Genomic DNA, 14,451 nt, shown 5'->3' with positions numbered 1-14,451 from the left:
TGCTTGATCTTCTATTTCATCTACTTGAGCCTCATCCTCATTTTGAGTTGGTGGGGATGCTTGCGTGGAGGAGGATGGTTGATCTTGTGCATTTGGAGGCTCTTCGGATTCCTTAGGACACACATCCCCAATGGACATGTTCCTTAGCGCGATGCATGGAGCCTCTTCAATACCTATCTCATCAAGATCAACTTGCTCTACTTGAGAGCTGTTAGTCTCATCAAACACAACGTCACAAGAAACTTCAACTTGTCCAGAGGACTTGTTAAAGACTCTATATGCCCTTGTGTTTGAATCATATCCTAGTAAAAAGCCTTCTACAGTCTTAGGAGAAAATTTAGATTTTCTACCTCTTTTAATAAGTATAAAGCATTTGCTACTAAAGACTCTAAAATATGAAATGTTGGGCTTTTTACCGGTTAGGAGTTCATCTGATGTCTTCTTGAGGATTCGGTGTAGATATAACCGATTGATGGCGTAGCAGGCGGTGTTGACCGCTTCGGCCCAAAACCGATCCGAAGTCTTGTACTCATCAAGCATGGTTCTTGCCATGTCCAATATAGTTCTATTCTTCCTCTCCACTACACAATTTTGTTGTGGGGTGTAGGGAGAAGAGAACTCATGCTTGATGCCCTCCTCCTCAAGGAAGCCTTCGATTTGTGAGTTCTTGAACTCCGTCCCGTTGTCGCTTCTAATTTTCTTGATCCTTAAGCCGAACTTATTTTGAGCCCGTCTCAAGAATCCCTTTAAAGTTTCTTGGGTATGAGATTTTTCCTGCAAAAAAGAATACCCAAGTGAAGCGAGAATAATCATTCACAATAACTAGACAATACTTACTCCCGTCGATGCTTATGTAAGCTATCGGGCCAAATAGATCCATGTGTAGGAGCTCCAGTGGCCTGTCAGTCGTCATGATGTTCTTATGTGGATGGTGAGCACCAACTTGCTTTCCTGCTTGGCATGCGCTACAAACCCTGTCTTTCTCAAAATGAACATTGATTAATCCTAAAATGTGCTCTCCCTTTAGAAGCTTATGAAGATTCTTCATCCCAACATGTGCTAGTTGGCGATGCCAGAGCCAGCCCATGTTAGTCTTAGCAATTAAGCAAGTGTCGAGTTCAGCTCTATCAAAATTCACTAAGTATAGCTGACCCTCTAACACTCCCTTAAATGCTATTGAATCATCACTTCTTCTAAAGACAGTGACACCTACATCAGTGAATAAACAGTTGTAGCCCATTTTGCATAATTGAGATACAGAAAGCAAATTGTAATCTAATGAATCTACAAGAAAAACATTGGAAATAGAATGGTCAGGAGATATAGCAATTTTACCCAAACCCTTGACCAAACCTTGGTTTCCATCCTCAAATGTGATAGCTCGTTGGGGATCCTGGTTTTTCTCGTAGGATGAGAACATCTTCTTCTCCCCTGTCATGTGGTTTGTGCACCCGCTGTCGATTACCCAGCTTGAGCCCCCGGATGCATAAACCTACAAAACATTTTTAGTTCTTGACTTTAGTACCCAAATGGTTTTGGGTCCTTTGGCATTAGAATCAAGAACTTTGGGTACCCAAACACAAGTCTTTGACCTCTTGTGCTTGCCCCCAACATATTTGGCAACTACTTTGCCGGATTTGTTAGTTAAAACATAAGATGCATCAAAAGTTTGAAATGAAAAGTTATGTTCATTTGATGCACTAGGAGTTTTCTTCTTAGGCAACTTAGCACGGGTTGGTTGCCTAGAGCTAGATGTCTCACCCTTATACATGAAAGCATGGTTAGGGCCAGAGTGAGACTTCCTAGAGTGAATTCTCCTAATTTTGCTCTCAGGGTAGCCGGCAGGGTACAAAATGTAACCTTTGTTATCCTGAGGCATGGGAGCCTTGCCCTTAACAAAATTAGATAACTTCTTAGGAGGGGCATTAATTTTGACATTGCCTCCCTGTTGGAAGCCAATGCCATCCTTAATGCCAGGGCGTCTCCCTCTATAGAGCATGCTTCTAGCAAATTTAAATTTTTCATTTTCTAAGTCATGCTCGGCAATCTTAGCATCTAGTTTTGCTATATGATCATTTTGTTGTTTAATTAAAGCCATGTGATCATGAATATCATTGACATCAACATCTCTACATCTAATACAAATAGAAGTGTGCTCAACGGTAGATGTAGAGGGTTTGCAAGATTTTAATTCTACAACCTTAGCACGCAAAATATCATTTTTAGTTCTAAGGTCGGAAATAGTAGCATTGCAAACATCAAAATCCTTAGCCTTAGCAAGCAATTTTTCATTCTCAATCCTAAGGCTAGCAAGAAATATGTTTAATTCTTCAATCTTAGCAAGTAAATCATCATTATCATTTCTAAGATTGGGAATTGAAGCATTACAAACATTTGAATCAACCTTAGCTAATAAATTAGCATTCTCATTTCTAAGGTTGTCTATTGTCTCATGGCAAGTGCTTAGCTCACTAGATAATTTTTCATATTTTTCAACTTCTAGAGCATAAGCATTTTTAACCTTAACATGCTTTTTGTTTTTCTTGATTAGGAAGTCCTCTTGGGAGTCCAAGAGGTCATCCTTCTCATGGATGGCACTAATTAATTCATTTAACTTTTCTTTTTGTTGCATGTTTAGGTTGGCAAAGAGAGTACGTAAATTATCTTCCTCATCACTAGCATTATCATCACTAGAGGATTCATATCTAGTGGAGGATTTAGATTTTAACCTTCTTCTTTTTGCCATCCTTAGCCATGAGGCACTTGTGGCCGACGTTGGGGAAGAGAAGTCCCTTGGTGACGGCGATGTTGGCGGCGTCCTCGTCGTCGGAGGAGTCGCTAGAGCTCCTCGTCGTCCCACTCCCGACAAACATGGGCATCGCCGCCCCTCTTCTTGTAGTATCTCTTCTTCTCCTTTCTTCTCCCCTTCTTGTCGTCGCCCCTGTCACTGTCACTAGATATAGGACATTTTGCAATAAAATGACCGGGCTTACCACACTTGTAGCAAACCTTCCTTGAGCGGGGTTTGTAATCTTTCCCCCTCCTTTACTTGAGGATTTGGCGAAAGCTTTTGATGACAAGCGTCATTTCCTCGTTGTCGAGCTTGGAGGCGTCGATGGGTGTTCTACTCGGTGTAGACTCCTCCTTCTTCTCCTCCGTCGCTTTGAATGCGACCGGTTGAGCTTCGGACGTAGAAGGACCGTCAAGCTCGTTGATCTTCCGTGAGCCCTTGATCATAAATTCAAAGCTCACAAAATTCTCGATTACTTCCTCGGGAGTCATTAGTGTATATCTTGGGTTGCCACGAATTAATTGTACTTGAGTAGGGTTAAGGAATATAAGTGATCTTAAAATAACCTTAACCACCTCGTGGTCATCCCATTTTTTGCTCCCGAGGTTGCGCACTTGATTCACCAAGGTTTTGAGCTGGTTGTACATGTCTTGTGGCTCCTCCCCTTGGCGAAGACGGAATCGACCGAGCTCCCCCTCGATCGTTTCCCGCTTGGTGATCTTGGTGAGTTCATCACCCTTGTGCGCGGTTTTGAGCACGTCCCAAACTTCCTTGGCGCTCTTTAATCCTTGCACCTTGTTGTATTCCTCCCTACTTAGAGAGGCGAGGAGTATTGTTGTGGCTTGGGAGTTGAAGTGCTCGATTTGGGCCACTTCGTCCTCATCATAATCCTTATCTCCTACGGATGGTACCTGTGCTCCAAACTCAACAACATTCCATATACTTTTGTGGAGTAAGGTTAGATGAAATTTCATTAAATCACTCCACCAAGCATAATCTTCACCGTCAAAGGTTGGTGGTTTGCCTAATGGAACAGAAAGTAATGGAGTATGTCTAGAAGTACGAGGATAATGTAAGGGGATCTTACTAAACTTCTTGCGCTCATGGCGCTTAGAAGTTATGGAGGGCGCGTCGGAGCCGGAGGTAGATGGTGATGAGGTGTCGGTCTCGTAGTAGACCACCTTCCTCATTTTATTTTTCTTCTCGCCACTCCGATGCGACTTGTGGGAGGAGGCTTTCTTCTCCTTCCCTTTCCTTTTGTTGTGGGACTCTTCCGATGAAGCCTTCCCGTGGCTTGTAGCGGGCTTGTCGCCGGTCTCCATCTCCTTCTTGGCGTGTTCTCCCGACATCACTTCGAGCGGTTAGGCTCTAATGAAGCACCGGGCTCTGATACCAATTGAAAGTCGCCTAGAGGGGGGTGAATAGGGCGAAACTGAAATTTACAAAGTTAATCACAACTACAAGCCGGGTTAGCGTTAGAAATATAATCAAGTCCGCGAGAGAGGGTGCAAAAACAAATCGCAAGCGAATAAGGAGTGAGACACACGGATTTGTTTTACCGAGGTTCGGTTCTCGCAAACCTACTCCCCGTTGAGGTGGTCACAAAGACCGGGTCTCTTTCAACCCTTTCCCTCTCTCAAACGATCCCTCGGACCGAGTGAGCTTTTCTTCTCAATCACTTGGAACACAAAGTTCCCACAAGGACCACCACAAGATTGGTGTCTCTTGCCTCAATTACAAGTGAGTTTGATCGCAATGAAGAATCAAAGAAAGAAGAGAGCAATCCAAGTGTAAGAGCTCGAAGGAACACAAGCAAATCTCTCTCACTAATCACTAGGGCGTTGTGTGGAGTTTGGAGAGGATTTGATCACTTGGGTGTGTCTAGAATTGAATGCTAGAGCTCTTGTAAGTAGTTGAAGTGGGAAAACTTGGATGACTTGAATGTGGGGTGGTTGGGGGTATTTATAGCCCCAACCACCAAACTAGCCGTTTGGTGGTGGCTGACTGTCGTATGGTGCACCGGACAGTCCGGTGCACACCAGACATGTCCGGTGCGCCAGCCACGTCACCAGGCCGTTGGGATTCGACCGTTGGAGCTTCTGACTTCTGGGCCCGCCTGGCTGTCCGGTGTACACCGGACAAGAACTGTAGATTGTCCGGTGCACCGTCTCCCGCGTGCCTGACTTCTGCGCGCTTCTGGCGCGCATTAAATGCGCCTGCAGGTGACCGTTGGCGTGAAGTAGTCGTTGCTCCGCTGGCTCACCGGACAGTCCGGTGTACACCGGACATGTCCGGTGAATTATAGCGGAGCAAATTCCCGAGGCTGGCGAGTTCCAGAGCCGCTCTTCCTTGGAGCACCGGACAGTCCGGTGAATTATAGCGGAGCGCCTCTGGATTTTCCCGAAGGTGGGGAGTTCAGCCTGAAGTCCCCTGGTGCACCGGACACTGTCCGATGGTGCACCGGACAGTCCGGTGCGCCAGACCAGGGCACACTTCGGTTATCCCTTGCTCTCTTTGTTGAACCCAATTTTTGGTCTTTGTATTGGCTAAGTGTGAACCTTTGGCACCTGTATAACTTATACACTAGAGCAAACTAGTTAGTCCAATTATTTGTGTTGGGCAATTCAACCACCAAAATCAATTAGGAAAATAGGTGTAAGTCTAATTCCCTTTCAAATTCCAATCCTCTAAAATGAATGGATCCAAACACCCGTTAGGTGAATTATATAATATAGATACCTAAATTATGATAATCAATAAACAGATCAATAGGTGCGCATATAATCTATAAACTGGTTTATAGTATAATACAAGAAGAAAAGAAAACATACACTTAGAAACTGTTTGTTTGGAACTATAATCTATGTAGATTATATAATCTAACTTATTTTAAATTAACAGTTTACTTTTAAATAAACTAGATTATATAATCTAGATATAATATAATCCAAAAAAAAACAGGTCGTCTCGCTATGGACTAGCTGAACAGGCATGTTCATGGCCCTCAATTGGTTTATAAAACTGAGGTAGTTCCAAACATATCGGTTTATGTCCCAGATTATAGAATGTGGATTCCCAGTTTTTTAAAATTCAAGAAACTAGTTTATAGAAATTAAGGTGGTTCCAAACACTATTAACCAGTTTTTTTATAAACCTGTTCCTAAAAATTGGATTCTAAAAACTAGGTCACTTCCAAATAGAACTTTAGTTACTCAATTGCTAGTACTTACAAGAATCTAAGATTGGATCACGGCAATCTAAACAACGACAATTTGCCAGTTAGCCTAAAAGATACTCCTTCCGTAATTTTGTTTTTGGGTTAGTTTTTCGGATTTTTTGTCCAACCCTAGTTAGCCTAAAAGATACTCCTTCCGTAATTTTTTTAGATCTTGATATTAGGTCTCCTAACTTGGCATGCTATATGCCATGGATCCTCGAACTTGGTATTAAGTCTTTAAACTTGACATGCTATATTACAGGAAAAAAATTGTTGCAGCCCGACTGCAAACCAGGCTATTTGCAGCCCCTCACAAAAAAGAGAATAAGCCCTAAACTTAGCATTTAGTGTCATGGACCCCTAAACTTTTATTAGTACGTTACATCATGGCACGTCATATCAACATCCAATTTAAGCTAACCTAATTTTGAATGTTGACAAAGTTCAAAATTCTGTTTTTTTTTCTAAAAATTCTAGAACTCAAATGATACATAATACCAACTTCGAGGACCATTGACACGTTTTACTCAAAATATTTATATTTTTTCTATAAGTTTCTTTGACTTCTAAGAACAAGATTTATATTTTTATATTTTTTTATAGAGGAAGTTCCCCTAAAAGGCTAAGCCTATTCGTTTGGCTTTAATTCATACCGGTTTCTACCGCTTCTAAAGATTACAACTGCAGTAGTCCAAACACTACAATGTTTTGTCTCTAAAGATTATAGCTGCAGCAGTTCAAACAAGCAGTCGAACAGTTAGGTTGAAGCGAACAAACAAAACAGGACATGACCGGTTGGTCACCGGTGACAAGTGCATTTTTTTACTGCCCAAAGGGTACTCCCAGAAGATCAGGCAACTACAGCAATCAGCTTCAGTAAACACCTACAACTGAGCTACATGAATTTAGACAGGTTTCACATCGTTCTGGCAACCGAAGTTCAACGTGCCACACTGTCGTGGTTCACCCGTAGTGCTACCAAAGTGGGGGTGCGGGACGGCACCGCCAGCCTCATTGCATCCTGCTTGTCAGTTGCGCAAACTCATCATCTTTCATGTACTTCTCCTGCACTTCCGCTGTTGTATCCACACGTCAAGGAAAGAAAGACAATTTGCAAGATATTGGTGCAACAGCATATATTCTAAGGCATACCACATACGTAACAGAGAAATATTACTCCAGATTTCACAACTCGACTTAGCAATAGTAAGCTGGTGATAAAACAACATACTTGGCTGCAATTTCGCGTGGTTTGGCTTGCGATCTATTCACCACATGCTTGCTGCAAAATTTAATGGCATGCAGATGCATCATCTGCAAAGAAAGTCTAATGCTTACTCCATATTGTCAGTATATTATACCTGTGAATGCAAGTGGTTTGATAGTGTGCATCTGGGACATTGAAGATAACATAAAAATTACAGGCGGCAAAAGACTTCTTCGCAAAAATTATTAAAGAACAAGTATAGGATATCTGTAGTAGTCCCAATCAAGAGGCGCCGCTGCAATTTTGCTGAACTCAACAGCACTACTGTCAATAGAAGAAAATATATATCCGTTGCTCTTGTCAATCAGCTTCACAAGATTGCCAACACTTTCCTTGTCCTAGAGGCCACAAAAGCTTGTAAGAACTAAGACAATGAGAAATTAGATTTTAATAGTCTTTCAAATACAGACCTGGATGTCCAAAGTTGAAAAATTGACTAAACCAAAATCATCAATCACATCACAGAGCTCCTTAGTCAGTTTCCTGTTAGCAGGTTCACTAAAAAAGGTTATAAATGGGGCACTATAAAGGTTTCACATTGAAAGCGGATAATAGAAATCTTAGCATATGACCAACTACATTGACATACATCACTGCAATGAGTGAAGAATTATCCACTAGCAACCTAGATTTCCACATTTGCTCACATATCCTCACCCAGTTCTAGATTTCCGCCTTTCCTCAAATTAAACTCAGTAAATCTCCTGTGGAACAGGGTTACTGCAAGTATGCAAGATTTTTATCTAGGTACGTTGCAGATAAACCTGAACTCACAAGGGAGCAAGAAACTAGAAAGTGGGCACTGCATGTCTGCGTTTGGTTCAGTATTTGGTCAAGTGAATTGGAAACATATTAACAATTCATGTAAATTCATCAAGTTCAAATTTTGAGCAAAGTACACATACTCCTAGCTGTTGCTGTAACGATTGTGTTCAGAAATTCACCTGTACTTGGCTGAGCGGGGATCCTGCTCAAGATGATATTGCAAATAAGAAAGATCTTGGACATCAGTGTAGAAGTCAAGGTTGAATGCTGCCAATCAAGAAGATGAATAGATACTACAGTAAATACATAGGAGTATTGATCAATAGAATATGGTGTGAACATCCAATTCCATGAACAATAAATGCTCAAATGACAGGAAGATTGAAGGTTCCAAATACCTAAATTTCCATAGTTCTCAATGAGGTCAATCTTTGACAAGACATTGATATGTGGCAATTCCAAGTGTAGCATCGTTGATAGTGAAAGAAGCAAAGCACTGACATACTTTCCAGGATCACAGCATAAATGGGCATCAATAAGGTGAACAGCAGTAAGCTGTAGAATACAGGAAAAAACATTGAACAATCTAGTTCATTAGCATTAGAATGATATAAATAGGACAAAGAGCACACTCTACCCTCAAGTCCATCTTTTTGATGAGTTTATTAATAACACTTCTGGCATTTGAGTGAAGGAAGAACAATTCCACTTGACCAGGAAAATCAAATAACAGATAGTGATCTGCAGAAATGTTAAGTTTGGCTGTCAATAATAACAGGTGAAAGAAGTACAATTTGAGCAGTATGACTGTTTACAATGTTCAGTGCTTGCCTACTACGAGTCTATAACTTTGAACACTATGAAATAGCACAAGAAACAGCAGAAATACTTTTAAACAAACTGAGGTGCAATCCTCAGGATAACAGAATAGGGTTTATAAAAAGCTAATTCTAATTCCAGTTGGATGATTAGTCTACTAGTATATAATTGGTTCTGTCCAAGCACATAGAAAGACCTGTGTAAAATAACAAATTTATCGATATTAGCAATTTGAAGGACAGGCCTAGCACAGAAGTGAGAAGCCTTCCAACTGAGCCAAAGGTCTCGGGATTGACTTAGCGTCTCTGCAAAACTGCAGGGGTAAAGCTTGCCTCAGTTATTCCTTCCCTAGACCCCACTCATACGGGAGCCACAACACTGGGTCTGTCATTTATTAGCAATTTATAATTTTCCCATCAGATGCTCTGCCCTTTTGGGATATGACCATTGTTACAGATATTGCCACTGCAGATATGTGCATACTTCAGAGAGGTAATCGTTACTCACCTTCAATAAAAGGCTTCAGTTTTTCTTCAAGCCAATCAATATTCTTCTCCAAGTAATCCATGCAATACACAAGCCCTGACACAGGTTTTAACACCACAGAGAAAGAAAGTCATATTATTAGAACAAAAGCAAGTAGGTTACTGAATATCAATGGAGGACCAGGAGCAACCTCCATTAGGGCCAAGCGAATGCTCAGACATGACATCACTGAGTTTTATGAGGTCCTCGATGTTTATGGCACACTCATATCTATTTATTACAATCAAGGAAAAAGTTCAATTGTGACAAGAGAACATCAAGGAGAGAGTACGTTTTTTTTTTTGATAGGGAGAGAGTGAGTACAGAGGAAAAAATGTGGTGCTCAAAGAGTCAAGGATACGGCAATGCGTCATTTGCAGGGTCCAAATTGACAACCGCAACTTTCCTGCCACAAGGAAAACACATAAAGAAGCCATCCGTGTGAGCAAATTATCAACTTCAGCTTTAGTCCAACCAAAACAAAGCCAAGGGTGAAGTTTAAACTCTCGGCACAACTTCTGCTACAAGCAATATGGTATCAGCTAACATTCTCGATCAACCTTAGCAGAGGAAGGTATTCCACTTACCCTAATCGAATCACGCAGCGGGTCAAGTCAAGGTCAAGCGTATTCCACTTACCTAGAGTCCTAGATCAGCTTGTGAGGGGCAACCGAAGCAACTACTAATCGAATCACGGCATCACGCAGCGGGTCAAATCAAGGTCAAGCGTGTTCGACTTAACTAGAGCAGCTTGAGGGGCAGCCAAAGCAACGGTGAGGAACTAAACGGCGTACTTACCTGCCGAGGAGGGAGAGGAACTGCGACATGCCGTTGCAGTAGGTGGTCTTGCCGGAGCCCGGCGGGCCGATCACCACCTGACCGAACACCATCCTCTACCCCTCCTCTGCTCCGACTACGGGTTTCTCAATCGTCACTGACCTATCTATCCACGGCCGCGGGCACGAATAGGGCTTTCGCCGTATATGGCCGCGGCAGCGCGGCGGCGGGGGCGAGCGAAGGATGGTTCTGGAATGGAATTCCGTTCTGCAATTGCAATTCGCAACAACTCGAACGCTGCTGAGCTTGTTCGCCTTCACATACCCACTTGGCCCGCTTGATTGGCCCAAAGGCCCGCTATCATACACGGCCCAGTAAATAGCTTCAGCGTCTGTGAGCGCATATGCTGCCGTCGAGTCGGGAACGCATGCGCCGCCTTCTCCCGCCGCTCGCTGTCCACCCGCCGCCATGCCTCCCAGCACCTCCTCCAACCGCCGGCGGCGGAAGCGCCCTCGCCATCCCGGAGTTGATTCCTCTCCTGGAACGGGCCATCTCAATGGGGGACGTGCTCCATCTCGGCCGCGCGGTGCACGCGCACCTCGTCAAGACGGCGCTCACCAGCCATACGCTCCTATCAAATCGTCTCGTCGCGCTCTACTCCTCGCTCCCGTCGCCGGCCGCTGCCGTCAAGGCCTTCTACGACCTTCCACACAAGAACGCGCACTCCTACAACACGCTTCTCGCTGCGCTCTTGCGCAGGCCGGACACCCTCCCCGACGCCTTCCGCCTGTTCGACACAATGCCGGCCGACTCACGCAACCTCGTCTCCTACAACACCCTCATGTCGTCCCTTGCGCACCACGGCCGGCAGGTGGAGGCGCTCCGCGTCGTTGCCCGGCTGGCCAGGGACAGGTTCTTGGGGCCAGGTTTAGCCATGGATCGGTTCACGGTGGTCAGCGTGGCGACTGCATGTGCGGGAATCGGAGCTGCGAGGCCGCTGCGGGAAATGCACGGTGCGGTAGTGGTATCAGGGATGGAGTTCACCGTCATCATGGCCAATGCCATGTTGAACGCCTACAGCAAGGCTCGGAGGGTGGAAGATGCGAGGCATTTGTTCGATCAGGTCAGCATCCGAGACAATGTCACTTGGACGTCGATGATTTCTGGGTACTGCCAAGTGAAGAAGCTCCATGAGGCAGTGCAGGTGTTCGATATGATGCCAGATAAGGATAGGATTGCATGGACAGCGCTGATATCTGGGCATGAGCAGAATGGAGAGGAGGACACCGCTCTTGAGCTTTTCGAACAGATGCTGGCCAAGGGAGTATCACCAACGCCTTTTGTCTTGGTGTCAGCTTTGGGTGCATGTGCCAAACTTGGACTTGTCACACGTGGGAAGGAATTGCACTGCTTCATCTTACGCCGGAACATTGGCTCTGTCCCTTTCAACATTTTCATCCACAATGCACTCGTTGACATGTACTCTAAGTGTGGAGACATGATGGCTGCGATGGCAGTATTTGACTGGATGCCTGAGAGGGACTTTATCTCTTGGAACTCAATGGTCACGGGGTTCTCACATAATGGCCTCGGAAAGCAGTCACTTGCTATTTTTGAGGAGATGCTGGTAGCTGGAGTTCGTCCAACTCATGTCACTTTCCTCGCTGTCCTCACGGCCTGCAGCCATTCTGGTCTAGTATCTAATGGACGACTCGTTCTTGAATCAATGGAGGACCATGGTGTTGAACCAAGGGCTGAACACTATGCTGCCTTCATTGATGCTCTTGGTCGGAATCACCAGCTGGAAGAAGCGACTGAGTTCATCAAAGATTTGCCATCCAGGATTGGTCCTGGTACAGCTGGATCCTGGGGAGCTCTCCTAGGTGCATGTCGCCTTCATGGAAATATCGAGCTTGCAGAAGAAGTGGCAGAGTTTCTCTTCAGGTTAGAGCCTGGGAACAGTGGTCGGTATGTCATGATGTCAAACATCTATGCAGCTGCAGGACAGTGGGATGATGCACGTCGAGTCAGGGGGCTCATGAAGGAGAAGGGCCTTAAGAAGGATCAGGCTTACAGTTGGATTGAGGTGCGGAGTGCAAAGCATGTATTCGTTGCTGATGACATCTCTCATTGCGAGGCAGACAAGATATATGAGATGTTGGGGAAGCTTCTCGACCATATGAGCGTAGCAGAGGATCCTACTGAACACCAGCTTAATTTTTGTTTAGACTTGAGTGGAACTGCCCATGTATAAAAGCATTGCTCTTGTATTGCTGGCACACTGCTATGGTGATGGTAGGCGAGGTTCGCTCCCTTGCCACCAGCATCCTCGTGGCACTCTGTTAAGCTTTGTGAGACTGCAAAATAGCTCGAGCCAAGGGCTTCTGTTCGTGCAGAGTTTTCAATCTCCAGTTTGAGAGCTCAAGTGCTCAACGAGGTTTACCCAGAGAATCATCTGCAGTTGATTCAACGTTCCAAGTCTTGGGTCATGGTGTAATCTGTCAGGCTTCAATCACAGCAGAAGTTGCAAGAGTTTGATCCAATCCAGTTTGAGTTCCTTGAGTTCACAATCCAATATTCATGTGCCCTGTGCTGTCAGCTGATCTTTCCCTTTTCATAAAAAAAGATTGTTTCCTGAGAATGGTAATTCTACGTTAGAAGGTTCAGAGATTCTGATTTAGTTTAAATTGTATATGGTACCTGTTGGGGCTCTGACTTTGGATAAACACAGTCCCCGGGGAGTTGAAGAACAATTATCTACTCTTTACTTGATATACATTTTCAGGAGTATCTTCGCTCAAAAAAGAAACAAATAATATGGCGAAGGCGAATGGTTACTTCACCTGAACACGAAGACTCAAAGCAGAGATTGAAGTCAAATCTTCCTCTTTGTCGGTGATCAAGCGAAGCCACAAGATATACTTCGCCGAGAAGCGAAGTCAAAATTGAACGAAGTTAGATTAGTCCACTCCAAGGCATGATGCTTCTCTGACCAAGATTATCTTAGTTGATGATCAAGTGAACCAACAATTGTCGATGTTTCGAGTGAGTGTCTGACTAGTAAACTTGTGCTACACGTTTTAAGGCCGAGATGGTGTGCAAGTAGGACACAAGGATTATACTGGTTTGAACGAAATGTCACTACTACAGTCTTGTTAGCTTATGCTAGCGGCACTATATTGCTTGTAGTAGGAGTTACAAGCTGGGCAGTAGGAGTTACAAGCTGGACGAGAGAGGGAAAAACTCGTAAGTCTCTGATGCGAGTGTGTGTGTTCATGTGTTGCCTCGTGTTCTCCTATCCTTGTGTTGGTCCCCAACCCTCCCCTTTATGCTAAGGCATTAGTTACATTTGTCCCTGAAAGAGAAAAAAAATCCTCGGACGGAGAGGGAAAGATCGTCCTTTTCTGGTATTATATTAAGAAGAGACCGAAAAAACCCCGAACCTAGGCCTCCCATCACTAACAACTGTCTACTGCAACGACCCAACCAGAGGGTGGTGCACAGGATATCGATCTCGAGAGCGGGCGAGGCATAGTGAGAGGATTTTTTTTTAACCAAGCCTGAAATTCGCTTCGAGGGGGATCGAACTTGGGATCTAGAGGTTTTACTGGGAAGCCTTAATCATCACAATAAAGGTAAAATTAGAGGGAAGGGGCACTTCACTTCGGTTAACAATGTCCTTTTCTCCCGTTGTTTGTCGATCATGTATCATCCGTAGTGGTGGTGCAGGTCATGACAATTGAGTGAGTCGTATCCCATTGACTTTCTATACAAGCACATTTAGGCAAGAATCCATGTTATTAGCACTTTCTTGAGGAAGCATTCTTCATAATAGGGTGGCATCATTCCTCATGCTTAATCGTTGTTCCCTCATGGAACGTAAAAATGTTCGATTATGGTGCATAGATATCCTTGGTCTGCTTCTATACATGATTAAACACTTCCTTACAAAAGGCCTCTAAATAGGGTGTTTTTGGCCTTTAAATTATATTTATCCTAGTGTATCTTATCATCAACTAGGGTTATTCACTTCGGATTAAAGCTGGTTGTTTGAACTGTTGTAGCTGCAATACATAGAGACAAAAATATTGTAGAAGTAGTAGAAGCCAGTACGGATTAAAGCCAAGCGAATAGTAGGTTGGCAGGATCATTAGGGTTTGGGGGACCCTGTGTGGCGGCTCTAAACACTCCAACATCTATGGCCTCTAGATATGACTCCATGCAAATCTTTCGATAAGGAAAATTGTCTCCCTCAAATATAGGAGGGGTCTATCCCCACCGAACATCTTT

At 44.0% G+C, this 14,451-nt stretch overlaps 2 protein-coding genes across 4 annotated transcripts; one reads left to right on the top strand and one right to left on the bottom strand.

The window, feature by feature from the left end:
* Positions 1-6,695: 6,695 nt before the first annotated feature.
* LOC100192734 (uncharacterized) lies at positions 6,696-10,464 on the bottom strand. 3 transcript variants are annotated; one of them, XM_020553038.2, is made up of 10 exons: positions 10,183-10,464; positions 9,746-9,790; positions 9,536-9,615; positions 9,367-9,441; positions 8,678-8,781; positions 8,439-8,595; positions 8,220-8,307; positions 7,686-7,773; positions 7,483-7,613; positions 6,696-7,089 (listed from the first exon to the last, which is right to left on the bottom strand). In XM_020553038.2, the coding sequence occupies exons 1-10, from the start codon at positions 10,272-10,274 to the stop codon at positions 7,020-7,022; spliced, it is 930 nt and encodes a 309-aa protein (XP_020408627.1). In that variant the 5' UTR covers positions 10,275-10,464; the 3' UTR covers positions 6,696-7,019. The 3 variants fall into 3 exon arrangements, 2 of the variants coding, with proteins under 2 accessions (XP_020408627.1, NP_001131405.1); XR_004858112.1 differs by having other exon boundaries at positions 6,708-7,290; positions 7,370-7,613; positions 7,686-7,758; NM_001137933.1 differs by having other exon boundaries at positions 6,719-7,089; positions 7,686-7,758; positions 10,183-10,421.
* A 54-nt stretch (positions 10,465-10,518) lies between these two features.
* On the top strand, positions 10,519-13,457 carry LOC100382300 (uncharacterized). Its single transcript, NM_001175049.2, has one exon. It carries the CDS (start codon positions 10,565-10,567, stop codon positions 12,413-12,415), a length of 1,851 nt encoding a protein of 616 aa, NP_001168520.1. The 5' UTR covers positions 10,519-10,564; the 3' UTR covers positions 12,416-13,457.
* Positions 13,458-14,451: the final 994 nt, after the last annotated feature.

The sequence above is a fragment of the Zea mays genome, chromosome 5, assembly GCF_902167145.1.
Source record: "Zea mays cultivar B73 chromosome 5, Zm-B73-REFERENCE-NAM-5.0, whole genome shotgun sequence".
NCBI lineage: Eukaryota > Viridiplantae > Streptophyta > Magnoliopsida > Poales > Poaceae > Zea > Zea mays.
This window is presented reverse-complemented; position numbering and strand designations above follow the sequence as displayed.

What these genes read in the sequence shown, in the direction of transcription:
- LOC100192734 (XM_020553038.2), bottom strand. Translation starts at nt 10,274, where the DNA reads ATGGTGTTCGGTCAGGTGGTGATCGGCCCGCCGGGCTCCGGCAAGACC. An exon ending in CCTGCAAATGACGCATTGCC is followed by an intron (nt 9,616 to 9,745) that starts GTATCCTTGACT and finishes TGTAATAAATAG; the next exon opens with ATATGAGTGTGCCATAAACA. An exon ending in TTTCAACTTTGGACATCCAG is followed by an intron (nt 7,614 to 7,685) that starts GTCTGTATTTGA and finishes TGTGGCCTCTAG; the next exon opens with GACAAGGAAAGTGTTGGCAA.
- LOC100382300 (NM_001175049.2), top strand. Translation starts at nt 10,565, where the DNA reads ATGCTGCCGTCGAGTCGGGAACGCATGCGCCGCCTTCTCCCGCCGCTC.